Source organism: Protopterus annectens, chromosome 1.part1 (genome assembly GCF_019279795.1).
Source record: "Protopterus annectens isolate FY-2018-M chromosome 1.part1, PAN1.0, whole genome shotgun sequence".
Classification (NCBI taxonomy): Eukaryota; Metazoa; Chordata; order Ceratodontiformes; family Protopteridae; genus Protopterus; species Protopterus annectens.
In genome coordinates this window covers 1267832300-1267848016 of record NC_056726.1, presented here as the reverse complement: position 1 = coordinate 1267848016, position 15717 = coordinate 1267832300, and the positions used below count along the sequence as shown (strand labels likewise).

Here is a 15717-nt window from a genome sequence, read left to right as displayed (position 1 = left end):
CCTGTGATGTCAAAATGGAAAGCTGAAGACAGCCAGTTCAGTTTTTGGCCCGTCATGGAGGGGGATTTTCTGTTTGACTTGTGTTCTAAGCACTGCAGAGTAAAGACAGACCAGTAGAAAGGCACTATAAGGAACTGAAACATCTTTCCTCCCCAAAATAATCCCGAAGCAAAAAGAACTGTTGAAAGGATGAGAGACTTTCTGAGAGAGGCTGTTTCCTTTCTCTCTGTTATATGGCACTATACATAAAGAAATTTAACTTGCTTTGTCTTTCGACATGATATATTTGGGAATAGCCCATAATAAGAAAGAGAGAAAGAAAGATAGAAAGATTTCTAGCACTGAAGACCTTTGCTGCCTTTATATATTTCACATTGGTTGGTGGACAGTCAAAATTTGACAAAGATGTTCTGTGTTAAAAGTCTCGAGCTAATACCTTTTGCCAAATTAGGAAAGGCCAGTGGTTTGAGTATGTTTTTCCTCACTTGAGATACAGCACTTCTGTGGTGAATGCTGCAAGTAGTCAAAGTCAAAAGTAACTTTATTGTCATTTGGATGTACAAAGGTGTAGATTAAATGAGATTCCATGCAATCAGCTCATCATGGGACAGACAAGAAAGAAATCAGATACATAGAAAGACATAACTTAAAACAACATATAATAATACTACCACTGTTTTATAAATGAAGTCTACACTAAGTATATATATACCTAGAAACACACAATTGTTAAGATACTAAAAACCCACATCTAGCAGCAAAGTTCAGGTAATAGTATTGCACATGAACCATGTACAACATTATGGGTGAACTAGCATACAGCAGTAGCAGCTGAAGAAAGAATATTGCACCTGGGTTCGTAGTATAAATTATAATGGTTGGCTGGGCTTAATAGATAAAATAATATTGCACAGTGAATGGGTAGTCCCATCATCCTGACCTGTCAGTGATCACACCTAATGTTGAAATTATTAAGTCTGATCACCTTTGGATAAAAACTGTCTTTGAATCTAGTTGTCCTGCATCGAATACAGTAGTATCATTTACCCAATGACAGGCTCATAAAAAGACTGTTTGCAGGATGAGTTGCATCATTTATTATTTTGGTGGCTCCCTTTAGGCTCCTCGGTGTATAAAGATCCAGTTATTCTCTCAGCAACTCTCACCAGTCTCTGCAGTGATTTCTTATTTGCTACTGAATAGCTTCCATACCATACCAAAAACTGGATGTTAGGATGCTTTCAATTGCTGCTCTGTAGAAGGTAGAAAGTGCTGACAGTGGTAGTTTCACCTTTTTGAGACTTCTCAAAACGTGGAGACATTGGTGTGCTTTTTTTTCACTATGTGGCAGGTGTTCTTGGACCAAGAGAGATCATCATAGATATGAACTCAGAGGAATTTGGTACTGCTTACCCTTTCCACCATCTCACCATTGATCAGGAGTGGTGTATGGGGTGTTTACCTCTTCCTGTAGTCTACAATGATCTTATTTGTTTTATTTACATTTACATCAAAGTTGTTTCTTGCACACCAGGCAATTAGTGTTTTAACCTCTTCTCTGCATGCAGTCTCGTCCTCTCTTCTGTTGAGACCCAGGACTGTGGAGTCATCAAAAAAACTTGATGATATGATTTGTACTGAAGTTTACTGTGCAGTTATGGGTTAGGATACTAAACAATAGGGAGCTGAGAACGCAACCCTGAAGAACACCTGGGTTGAGTGTTATGCTCCTAGAGGTACTCTTGCCCACACAAACCATCTGTGGCCTGTTAATCTAAAAGTACAGCAGCCAATTGCAGAGGTGTTTGTTGATGCCCATATCCACTAGGTTATTGTTCAATTGCATAGGGACAACTGTGTTATATGCTGAGCTAAAGTCGATGAATAGCATTCTCACATAGCTGTCCTTGCTCTCCAGATGCTCAAGAGTAAGATGCAAAGCAACTGCTATTGCATCAGCCGTGGATTTGCTTTTTTTGTATGCAAATTGCAGTGGATCAAAAATTGATGGTAGTTCTGCAGACAGATGTTTCTTGACTAGCCTCTCAAAGTAGAACCTTTTTAAGGAATTCTGTGAAGTGTCTTTCAAGCTTTTGTGTGGCTAAGATGGTGAGAATAGGACAACTGGTGCAAAGCATTACTGAGGCAGCTAAATGTAATGGTGGCAGATGTCAGATACATAGCAATGCTAAAGAGAGTTCCATCAATGAAACAATTAAACTAGAAAGAAGATCTTGAGCTATATCTGGTAGGCTTTGAACAGAACAGCCACTTGAAAGGATGGGACCATTGTGACAGAACCAGTCACTGTTAGTGAGAGTTGGTGTTATTGAAATTAACCAGCTTACAATCCTAACAAAATGTAAGGTCTCAATTACCCGATTTAAGATATGTACACCAGTTATGGCTAGATCCTAAAGGTCAGTACACTAAAAGTGAATGATGGAAATGTTATTGATAAATGTAAGAGGGTTTGCCTGCTTTTTTGTGAAAATGGGTGTTTCAAGCCTAACCTAAAGGTCTGGAAAATTGTACTTGTAGATGGAGGGCAGAATCCGTTAAGCTACAGAAATGTGTACACCGCCACGTACACATTGTGGACATTTCTAAGATTCAGCAACTTTCCTTACTTGTCACTGCATGTTCCTCTAATGTAAACATGTGCAGGACCATATAGGGCTAGCCCTGCAGCAATAGAAAATCCAAATGAGGCATTTCCAGAGGGAGAGATATATGGTAAACAGCCATATGCTCTCTCCTTGGAACTGCCTCCAGGAAGACTTCTACATGGCTGAGCAATTAAAAAAAATCACTTGGCTAGGTAGATCAGCATGACCATCACCGCCACTCTGCAGTATTGAACACTGCCTACACAAATCTGGTGGCTGTGGGGGATCCAATGGGCACCTGGGATTACTCTTAAAATTCCACAATTGCACTAATGGTATTACAATGATCAGGGTGGTGGGAGGATGCACTAGACACCAGGGATCACTTTTTAAACTATCATGATGGAACAAATATCATAACAGGGATTGGTGTGAGAGATGCACTAGATACCAGGGAATAATTTTTAATATGCCATGGTGGCACCAACATCATAACAGGGATAGGGTGCTGGGGAGATACACTAGACCACCAGGGCCTAATACATATGAGAGGTAATGGTACACAAACTTTTAAGAGGGTGGGGTAACCACAGAGGGGCAGATAGTATAGGGAAAGGTACAGGGACTATGATGTGGGTGTGTTTGTGTTTGCGTATGTGTTCGTGTTTGTGTTTATGTTTTTGTGCATGTGTGTGTGTGTGTGTGTGTGTGTGTGTGTGTGTGTGTGTGTGTGTGTGTGTGTGTGTGTGTGTGTGTGTGTGTGTATGTGTGTGTGTATGTGTTTGTATGTATTTGCGTGTGTGTGTGTGCTTGTGTTTGTGTGTGTGTGTGTGTGTGTGTGTGTGTGTGTGTGTGTGTGTGTGTGTGTGTGTGTGTGTGTGTGTGTGTGTGTCTGTTTGTACTCGGGTTTGTGTGCATGTGTGTGTATGTGTATGCTTGTGAGTCTGTGAGAGAGGGACTTGGGAGATGTAGGGCACTGCCTACAGGAGCAGCATTTCACTACCACAATCTGCAGATTGTAGTAGTAAACCCAATTTAAGAGATATGCAAATTAGTCAATAACGAGATCTTACCTCTTCACAGGTAACATGTAGCTGAATTGCAAGTGGGCATGTTGTGGGAGCAGGGCCTTTCTAGCACAAGCCATATGGCTCACGCTAGGAACTTTAATGAATTCCCAGTAGAGTGTTATGCAATGAAACTATGATTAAAATGTGCAGTCTAGACCTATATCAAAGTAAGTGTCAAATTCTTATAATAACTGCAAGAAAGACTCAGACAAGTTACAGTCTCCTGTAGTGGAGATCCATGGGATACGTACAAATGACCACTTAAGGACAAATCAGTGTCTCAAGTAAATGGCTTTTGAATACCTATAACATTTTGCTTTTTAAGTCTTTTTGGATACATTTTGGCCAATAAAGCCAAGACCAACTAGCTGAGGACATGTATATTTTAGCTTTTTTTTTCCTTGTCAGTACAACATAAAGAATTATTTGACTATTCTGTAGATCATTGTGTGCATATTGTTCCTAGTCAGCCACTGTAGCTAGATAACACATGCAAATAAGTACTGAGCACATGCAAGAACAGTGCTATTTTCTACAGTCAGCCAGAGTGAATGCAGGTATGAATGGAGATGCACATGCGAGTGTGTTTGAAGTAATTAGTGAATCAGATAGCTTAAATATATGTTCCAGTTACAGTTCCTGATGTGTTTATGTAGAGTAAATATCTTGAACCCATACAAAGCTTTATCATATCTTTTGAATGGATGAGACAAGCGACAAATACTTCAGAATCTCAGAGCTTAAAATCAAACCTGATATCCATACACATTAGGGTGACTGCAAAATATCTCTAATAACATCCAAAGCAAATGGTAAAAAGAACACAAAGACAAAATAAAACATCATCTGCAGAAATAGTCTGTTATAAATGTGGAAAAGGGGTCATATAACTAAGTTTTGTACTAATAATTATAACATTATTTTACATGTGAAAGCTGTAGCCAGTAGAAAACATCCTATAAAACACACTCCAGTGTCTTTAGTGGAGGAAGATCAGAAGTTGGTGGGTCCTATTTATACATCAGCTGTTTGGATTCATATTCTAGTATTGAACTAGTGCAGTGTAGGGAGGGTCCTTCACCTCTCTGTGTGCTTAATCCCTGAAGAAATGCTAAACTGAAGACCCATCTGCCTGAGATGGTGGTAGGTCAGATTGGTGTAAAAGGTGCCATGTTATTTTTTTAAAGAGTGGGGAGATATTATTATATAAGTTATCATAACATATTTAAGCTTTGTCTTAATCTTTATAGTCACGGCTTTTATACACACACACACACATATATATATATATATATATATATATATATATATATCTATGTGTGTGTGTATATATATATATATATATATATATATATATATATATATATATATATACATATATATATATATATATGGATCACTTTCACTTCGCTTACAGTTCAAGTCTCCGAAAGCGATTTGGCTGAGACCATATCGCCGAAGATTTGAATTGCCCAAAAAGTGATAAAAACACAGAACAACTTACCTGTATGTTTTTGCAGGGGGGCAAGCCCCCCTGCACCCCCATGTGGAGGGCTGTGCCCCCACACCTCCTACAACTTAAATATACCAACTCCTCAATTGCACTGCAGTGAGGAAAATGGCAAATCCCGGGTTCCACACTGTATGGTGATCTCAAAACACAATTGTTGGCAATTTGAATCTTCGGCGATATGGTCTCTGCCGTATCGTCATCGGAGATATGAACTTTCGACAATGTGATAGGGAGCCATGTAGATATATATATATATATATATATATATATATATATATATATATATGTGTATATATATATATATATATATATATATATATATATATGTATATATATATATATATATATATATATATATATATATATATATGTATATGTATATGTATATATGTATATATATATATATATAGGTTCATAGGTTAGCCCTAGGCTAATTGCCCTTGCAAGTCATTTTAAGCCTAGCCAATTATCCCCTGTGAAACTCAAACCCTGTACCTTATGTTTGTATGGCAAACACCTTAAGCATTAAGCCACCCTCCCAACCTGTATATGTGTTTCAGAATTTTCACTTTGTATACATTATATACATTCCTATACAAGGACAAGAGTAAAAAAACAAATTACTGGAGAAAGCAGCTGGCATCTGAGCAGGTCTTAGGTCAACTGCCACCGTAGGCAAAAAGGCTGCATGGTGCTCCCCTCAATTTTACCATGCCTCTCCAAACACACATATGCACAAACCGGCTTTGTATTAGAACAGTATCCCACTGGCATTTCTGTGCAGAAATGGGCGTGGTGATTGTGATTGGCAGGTGAAGGCATTGTGACATTACTATGGTAATCATGTCCGATTGACAAGGCATGCAGATTTCAATGTGGCATCATGAATATTCACAGTGAGTACTCAGTATGTGAATATACTGAAGAAAACGGTCATTATCGGGGAGTTATTCTGTTTTATTATTTCTGCTTTATTAAACAGAATCACATCATTAAACAGTGTTACTTCATAGCCAGGCACAAACTTAGTATTTACACAGTGTCAAGAGGTTAACATTTTTCTGCTGCAGTCTTCAGGAACCAGAGCAACATGTTTTCAACCAGAGCTTGACCTAATGTTAAGAGTAAAAAAAGAAAATCAAACCCAACAATGGTAGTCTTTACAGGCCCCCCTGCACCACCCCAAATACTCTTTAGTGTTGTTTTGTTGGCCTGGTTATGTAATGCTTTAATTTCATTTTTTTGTTTTGTAATTATGAATAAACACCCCCAGTACTCCTAACAATAGTTTTGCACCGTAATCGCTTTTGCAGGGGGGGCCCCCTGCATGCACCCCCCAATTTTTTTTATTTAAATTTTTAAATTGTCCACGTTGTTTTACAAACATTTCATGCATGACGTATGTACTACTTTTTTTCGTAGTCTTTAGCTTTGAACAATTAAGTAATGTAAATATATTTATATTTGCAATATTTTGCTTGAAACAGGTGTGGATGAAGATTTATGTGTAGTACTTGAAATGTACTGCATTCCGTTGCTGTGTTTCAATGTAATTAACAGCAACGACTTTTCCACTAGCTTGTTTCTCTGTGTTTGTATGAAAATGACATATAAACAGTAAAGGCGCTGTGTTGGGCTTCCGACATATATATTTATATATTAAGCTATACTTTGAAATCAATGTTTTACATATTCAAATGGCTGACAGAGGTCTACTTATGTTTATTCAGAAGCAGACGAACAGTAAATGTCACGCTGAGGGTGTTGGGTGGGATTTGGGCAGTGCTTGCTACTGCGCATCTGGTGGGGTAGTGTTCTAATACAAAGCCCACAAACCACCCAGTTCCTCCCCATCTTGGCCTACCAATATTATCCAGATTACTTTTTTTCTTCCTCTTTCTGACAGTTTGGCTTACTATACAGTTTTTTCCAGCATTTATTCATTCAATCAACTTAAGTAGGCAAGAATGCACTCTGATAACTGTGTAGTGAACTGCTGTGTTAAGCTGGAATCTGGAGGCTGCAAGAAGCCATGGGGGTTCCTAGATGATTTTATTTAGTATATTTTACAGTTTCTTAAACAACTTTTTCATCCAGTGATGGCCTGAAAAAAAAATACATATGATGGAAGAAATTCAGTGATACTCTTCAGCTTAGGTGTCCCTGAATCCTTTTGGCGTACTCAAACTGACCAAGACTGCACTGTAATAACCCTGAATCCTTGTGACATATTCTAACTGTCCAAGACTGCATTGTAATAACCCTGAATCCTTGTGACATATTCTAACTGATCAAGACTGCACTGTAATAACCCTGAATCCTTTTGACATACTCTAACTGACCAAGACTGCACTGTTATAACCCTGAATCCTTGTGACATACTGCAACTGACCAAGACTGCACTGTAATAACCCTGAATACTTTCAACACTCCTGAACTGACCAAGACTGCACTGTAATAACCTTGAATCCTTGTGACATATTCTAACTGACCAAGACTGCACTGTAATAACACTGAATCATTTTGACATACTCTAACTGACCAAGACTGCATTGTAATAACCTTGAATCCTTGTGGCATACTCTAACTGACCAAGACTGCACTGTAATAACCCTGAATCCTTGTGACATAATCTAACTGACCATGTCTGCACTGTAATAACCCTGAATCCTTGTGACATACTCTGACCAAGACTAAACTGTAATAATCCTGAATCCTTGTGACATATTCTAATTGATCAAGACCGCACTGTAATAACACTGAATCCTTTTGACATACTCTAACTGACCAAGACTGCACTGTAATAACCCTGAATCCTTGTGACATACTCTAACTGACTAAGACTGCACTGTAATAACCCTGAATCCTTGTGACATACTCTAACTGACCAAGACTGCACTGTAATAACCCTGAATACTTTCAACACTCCTGAACTGACCAAGACTGCACTGTAATAACCCTGAATACTTTCAACACTCCTGAATTGACCAAGACTGCACTGTAATAACCCTGAATCCTTGTGACATACTCTAACTGACCAAGACTGCACTGTAATAACCATGAATACTTTCAACCCTCCTGAACTGACCAAGACTAGACTATAATTACTAAATTAAGCTGGGGGGGGGGTGTCTAGAGATCACTAGGCAACACAATCCATGCTTTAAGGTACCAGACTTTTGATTCTATGATGGCCCGTTCAAAAATCATAAACAAGGAAATAATTCAATCATATTTTTTAAGGAAGAAATTAGTTGCATCCAAGGTTTAATGTTCAAAGTTAACCAAACAGCAGTGCATAATAAACATATTAGTCAAATGCTTGTGATGATACATAAAATCAGACCTTTAAATTGAACCTGCCTCCCTACACTACCTTAATAAAGGTTGTTATTTTATGTGCATCCCTGCCTGGTATTAAATCTGGATGAAAGTTAAGGTGAAAAATGACCACAATCATATATCAACTCACTGCTGTCATATGTATATATGAAATAACATGCCTCCTCACCCCTACCTACAAAACACAGTAACCTAATGTATAACCCACTAATTTCACATTTAGACAAAACTGCACAAAGCAAGTAGAACATATTTGCTGTCAGGCATGTATAAACAGAATGTTTCTTTACCCTCTCCCAAAACATAGCTACCTCTATATGCACCTGGTGTTTAATTAAAAGAAAATTGAAAATAAAATAATAGTTATAGTAATGTTTCTATCTTACTTCTAGATAGTATTCCTGTATACACTTAATGACCCTCTCCATGCCTCTCTGAATTTTGTGAAGAAAGTTTAAGAAATAATGCCCACGCTGTTGCCAACATAAAAATAGCATATTCCAAATTTTTTCTCATAAATCACACTAGTCCTGCAAACCCAGAATAATAAGCAACACAGACAGCTTTTCATTTTCCTCCGGAAACAGCCCCAGCAATTATGCCTTCCCTGTCTGGACTAATTAAGTGTCAAGTTAAACAGCCCATCTTAATTCTCACAAATGCCCACTAATTCTGCAAAGCCAGATAGTAAAATATTAGTACCAGTAATATAAGGACCTGACAAAATAAGGTAATGTGATATAACATAGTTTCTAAAGCAAAAGAAGTCTATAAATGTAATTATTGTTATTATTTATTAAGTGCAATCCATCTCACCCCCCCCCCCAAATCACCAGTTAAATGGGCATATTTTGTCATTCTAAAAAACAAATACATTGGAAAGAGTACTCTTGCAAAAATTAGGCTTACACATAGGCGGTCACCTAGTTGACCTATGTGTAAGCCAGATCTCACTGGCACAGTTCTTAAAACATATTTATAAAAGTACAGGGTACAACAAAGATTTAACAGGTAAGTAAGAGATTAGTCTTGAAAATGCGGTTTCTCTTCACACTGCTTAAAAGAGTGATTCTTATTTGTTCACTCTGCATATAACAACATTTTTCCACAGTCATGTACAGAGAATTGTAGCACTTAACAACATTCAAGCAAGTTAAAGTCAAGTGCTTTACACATGACTTTGCATCTCATAAAAGCTACACAAACCCAAGCAGTATATTTTTGCTTAAGTGTATAATTTTAATGGTTGTGCTACTGCATTTTTATAATCAGGGAGCATATAAAAAGGCAGCTGTAAATACAAAATACATTTTCAACATATTTACTCATGTCATTAAGCAATACTCCATGGTTGTGGGTATGTTATAATGAGGTTTTCTCTTTTCTGGCAAATGGATGAAGGAAGCTAGCCTGGCAGGACTAGATCTAACCTGGCTAATACCCTTATGCCATGGACTACTGTAATTCAGCCATGGTGCAGTCACGTGGTCAGTTTTTTGTTTTAAAGAAGTGAGTATACTTGTGAAAAAAAGCTGAAAGTGTCATTCACTCACAGTTCATAACAGATGGCTGTAGTTTTCCTGTTATTTTTTGTTGCTTTATGTAAAAGTATACAAGTTAATAGTGGTGCATGTACTGGTGGTGCCCTATCAGAAGTTCAAGACTCTGAAATGGTTACACTATTGGTAGATGAAGTTTTATTTCTTGAGTATCAATTGTTCAACGTTACAGATGCTGAAAATTGGGTTGACTCCACAGGAATTTTGTTTTTGGGAAATATATGTGTCCAATGGCAGTGAGACCCTTTTTAGGGTGATTTCTACCTTCTTTGAGTTGGTGTGTCCATGGTGTTGTTATATATAATATTTGGGGTTATGGTGGCATTGCTCCCAAAATGGGAGTGGTGGTGATTACTACTTGCAAAAAACACTTAAATTTTCTTTTCTGGCAATTTATTTTGGGGGGGAGGTTACATTTAGGTGATTCTGATAGTTGGCAACTTGATGTTTCACAACCATAATGGATACCTCTCCAGTATTAGTCCTGAAACTTTGAAAAATTTAATTTGACTCTTTATGCATAACACTGAAGTGCAAAATTTGATTTTTATAAAATTAAAAGCATTTTTGCAGGGAACAAGCCCTCCTATACTCCCCAGTTTAGGAGTTGCACCTCATATATCTCTCTTACTTATATGTATTTACAGTGAGATCACTATGCCTTGGAGAAAGGGGAATTCAATCAAGATTCAGCAATTTTTTAACATAGTATAAATTTCCTCCTAAGCACAGTTAATTTGGCAGTTAGTCAGGGCTTGGAGAATCAAGTCGACCATAGAATGGTAAGCCTGTTTTAGTGTCTTATCCATATCATTCTAAAATTTGTTGCAGATTAGCTCCATTTCAAATGGAGAAAGTTATACGAGGTTTGTTTCATCATGTGACATTTGTCAGCATGCTATGTGGTGATTGTTTCTATGATAAGAAATAGTGTTGTTAACACTGCAAAGAAGCTACAGTATGTAACTTTGTTTAGAAAATTCAGTTTTGGGAGTCCATATTCTGTGTGTGCAGTGTGGCAGCCCTAGTGGGCCATATGAGTTATAGTATGGTAATATTTTGCTGGAACATTGTATTAGCCAGTAACAACCTTTAATTAAGGTTAATTAACATTAGCCATGATATTATAATTTGATAAATGAGCAGTTCATCTACTTCTAGGGAACTTTTTCATAGCGATCTGGGTCTTGCAGGATACTGTCACAAGCAATTGCATACATTTGGAGAAAAGAAAGGATTCAACACACACATTTCTGTAGTACATTTTTTTTGTGAAATATAATTACCGAATTTCTTGGTCACGTGTTACAAAAATAACAAAATCAGTGATGCTCTTCCTTTTTTTTTTGCTTCCCTAGAGCTCTGGTTGACATTTTGAGACATCAGGCAGTACCCATGAATCACCCCGAGAGAAACAACTCCCTCAGCATTGGATCCAGTACACAGGATAATGGACCATCTCGCATATCAAAGAACCACTACACTCCAATTAAGCCAGTAAAGAGCAATCCCAGTAAGTGCAGATCACATGTCAAAGTGGGCAATGTTTTTATTTTGCTTTATATATGTTTCAAGTGGAAACAAGTGGCATTCATTTAATTCTGCTAAACATTACAAAAGGTGCATGATGTATTAACAATGTGCACAATTAGTAGTTTGGTCTGAGTTTCTGCAACATGTTAGTGTAGCACCTATAAGATTTTTTTTTCCTTTAAGAATGGGTCTTTTTCTCAGAATGCTTCCTCTGTTAATGTATACTATATAATGTGAAGATCTGCTGTTCATTTTCTTGCAGTTTGTTACCTATATTTCTCTTACTATAATGAAACCTATTATTATGGATAAACACAACTGCCTGGTAGTCACCCCCAGTTCCTCTAAGTCTCTGCATATCCTAGCTTTTGTACTTTGGCACACTGGATGTTATCAGTGCTGAATATTCAACTTTAAGTCAATTAATTATTTTTTAACCTTAGTTTAGTGTACTTTCATGATGAAAAAGACAAAGAGCTATATGTACAGAAATTGTTTGTAGCCACAATCCTTGATATATGTGTGTGTGTATATATATATATATATATATATATATATATATATATATATATATATGTCTGCGTGTGTGTGCACGAGCGTGTGTGCGTGTGCGCGTGTGCATGTGCGTGTGTGTGTGTGTGTGTGTGTGTGTGTGTGTGTGTGTGTGTGTGTGTGTGTGTGTGTGTGTGTGTGTGTGTGTGTGTTGAATCATTGCCATTGTGGTGGGACTTACATAGAATCTCACATTTAATCTTGTAAAATATATCAATAATGCATGGTACAGGTATGGGTTATGCTGATATTTAGTATAATCTGCTGGTATTTTTTCAGGATGCCTAAATAAATCTGAGTATAGCCTACACTGGTACTGCTGGCACTGTAATGCAATGGTTAGGAAAATCAATATTATGCAGGTTATAGTTTTACTTTTAACAGGTTTTATATTTTCACATTTTTAAACAGCTCAGCAGTCTATATTTTATCCATTTAATGTATCTTTGAGATAATTGTAAATCTTTGTATATTAAACTAGTTTACTCCACCATCTGGAGGTTGAGATGATTGTTAGCCTTTTAAGCTTTTGACGCTCTCTTTTGCTTTATACCTGAAATGCTGTACATGTTCTTTTAGGCTGAACCAATATACTTTATTTACAGATGCAAAGTGCACTGAGAGGGTCAGTTTAAGAGTTATGTACGCACATTTTTCATTCATTTCTGTTTTGCACAGAGAGGACAGTGATTGCATGAGTAGATAGGTGTTCTCAAGGCTGAAAAAAACAGTTTTGTTAAGTAGCTTTGATAACTTAGTTTCGTGGGTGAAAAAAGGATGTAGGCAGTTTGTGTCCCAGATGAGTTTGTTTAAATCTTACTTCTTAAAATAAAGTTCCAGACAAAAATGGTTATTTTTATGATATTTGCAGTTGTTTATTTCACCACTATTTCATTATGGTGTCCAGGGATTTCTCCATTACTTGCGTGCAAATATACAAATATACTCACAGGAAATCCATTTAGGCTGTTAGCTTGTGCATTATTCAGTGTATTTTCATACAGACATGTTGAGTTGAGATTTCTGATTGGTAGCTTTTGCATGGCTTATTTACGTTGTTATATAAGCCTACACAACACACACACACAACCTCATACATTATTCTTGATGTCATCCTAGTGTACTGTGGTAAGCTGTTTCTTCCCTAAGGTACACATGCACAGCACACGCCATACATGTGTTCACAGGCATATACACACAGGTTTTGGTGCAAAGTGACAAAAGTCAGTAATGGTGATTTTATACTTTACAGTCCTTTAACTCACACCTCTGCCCTTAAGTTAGAAGCATTCCAGAGTTCTTAGAGATATTTAATTCAGGAGTTCTACTACTTGGCAACTGTTTTTTGTTGAATGCAGTTTTCTTAAGCACAACTCCTCAGATTCACTAATCCCAAAATGTTTTTGCATTTGTCCTTTGAAATGACAGTAGTGTGAGTGGTATTTTCATCCTGCTGGGTGTTTCCTTTTCCCCTCACATATGGGGGCAGAAAGAGGGGAAAATGATTTGTTTTTTTTTTTTTTTTTTTTGGTCATTTGTGCTTCAACAGGTGTGTTGTTTTATGAGTTTGACTCTGTAGTTTGCTTTCTGTGGATTATGTATCAACTTTTTATAGCAGACCCACTTAATTCCATAATCCTGCTGTTATTCATGCAATTACATCTTTTGTTTTATATGCACATTAGATGTATTTATCCATAATATGTTTTGATTCTAGATGATACAAAATGCAAAAAAGGATTGATCATTTAAACCTACAGAGGGTCTGGGCACTAGCACATGCAAAGCTAACTTGGATAGAAGTCCATAATGTAGCCACACATGTAGGGCATCTTTTCATTTAAAATGTCACATGTACAGCTGTAAAATAACTCTAACTACAATAAGGTAGCCGAGCTACACACAAGTAGTGTTTCAGAAAAGACCATGTGACAGACCCTATCCTATAAAGTGTTCTTGCCGCACAGGAGGAAGGTCCCTAACTATAATTATATACTACATTGATTCAGTAAATGACATAGTCAAACACCATTAAAATAGCATGTTATTTTGTCATAAATTTAACATAAGATAATTTCCTGGAGAGAATTAAGACAGTACAATAAGATCTTCACTCTCATTATGCCCTATGCTGCCAAAGTTCCAGCTATACTCTGTGGCATATCATCTACTCAGAGGCGATCTCTGCTTAACATACAAGGCCATGTCAAACTCTGAGCTGTTGGACATGCTCCACATAAAGAAACCCCAATCCCTCAGAGCCACACGCTCCAGGGATCTAAACCTTGTCATCACAATGAGCAAAACATGCTGGAGGGATAGGTTCCTAACCCAGAGACTCCCCATACTCTGGAATAGACTGCCCATACATGTCAAGCAGAGCGCCTCCTTGACCCTCTTCAAAAGGAACCTTGGCGAGTGGATGGGAGATAGGAAATTCACCCTGGGGATCATGTCAGTCACCCTGCTAGACAGGGGTCCAGGGAAGTAAATATTGTGGGAAGAAATATCCAGGGAATTGTTATGGGTAGGCTTGTATAGGCCCTAGGGCTGATAGCCTAGTACCAACCTATGAACCTATTATCAGCCGGTGTTCTCATGTTAGTTTGTTTAAAGTAGTATATATTCTTGATGTAACAGTTCAGAACACAATTGAACTTGTAGTGATATAAAATAGTTGAACATTTTATTAAACAATGATCAGCTTCATGAAAGTTAGAATCTAAGAAGAAAATTTATGTAAAGATATTGAGCATAATAGGAAACCTTTATGTAGATACATAAGACGTGGAAGGAGTAAAGACACACAAACTGATAAACTGTGTGGAGATTCTAAAATTCATTCTCAGACACAACAGATTATAGATATATTTACAAAATCTTATGCAAAACAGTTTGGCTCCACAAAAGGGGTGATAAGTTGTCCGAGTGACATCCAGTTAACTCCAGATACTGGATTCAAATTAGATTATATTGAAAAAGAACTGCACAAACTGGATCCAAACAGAGCACAGGGAGGAAACAGAATTAGTAACAATGACCTGAGAACATTTCAGCAAGAACTTACAGTACCATTATAGCTATTATTCACTAGGTCTTATAAGTATGGGGAGATTCCTCAAGATTGGAGACTTGCACTTATTAAGCCTGTCGTTAAGGGAAAGGGGAGTAGGACAAACCCAGAGTCATATAGATCCTTAATTCTACTTTCATGTTGTGGAAAAATAATGGAGTAGGTAATATTAGATAACTTATTGTCAGAATTGGATAAGTTGGGACTTGAAACCATATATCAACATGCATATCTTGAAAACAGATTTTTTACCACCTGTAACATGATGTTCTATATTAATATAATAACAGCTATGAATGAAAAATTGTGTTGTGATGTAATTTATATAGATTTAATATCAACATTTGACAGGGTCATACACAAAACACTGATAAATAAATTAGTGCAACTACATATTGATGTACTCTTATGGATAGCTGCATGGCTTACAAATAGGACATGGCAAGCATCATATAACTGGACAGAG

The 15717-nt window shown here is 37.1% G+C and overlaps 1 protein-coding gene across 1 annotated transcript in view; it reads left to right on the top strand.

Annotated features, from left to right (window-relative positions):
• SHISA7 (shisa family member 7) overlaps window positions 1–15717 on the top strand; it is a 1851055-nt gene that overhangs the window by 1178508 nt on the left and 656830 nt on the right. The window contains exon 4 of the mRNA XM_044081502.1: window positions 11452–11606. Coding sequence (XP_043937437.1) covers window positions 11452–11606 — 155 coding nt within the window. The remainder of the gene's footprint in view (window positions 1–11451; window positions 11607–15717) is intronic.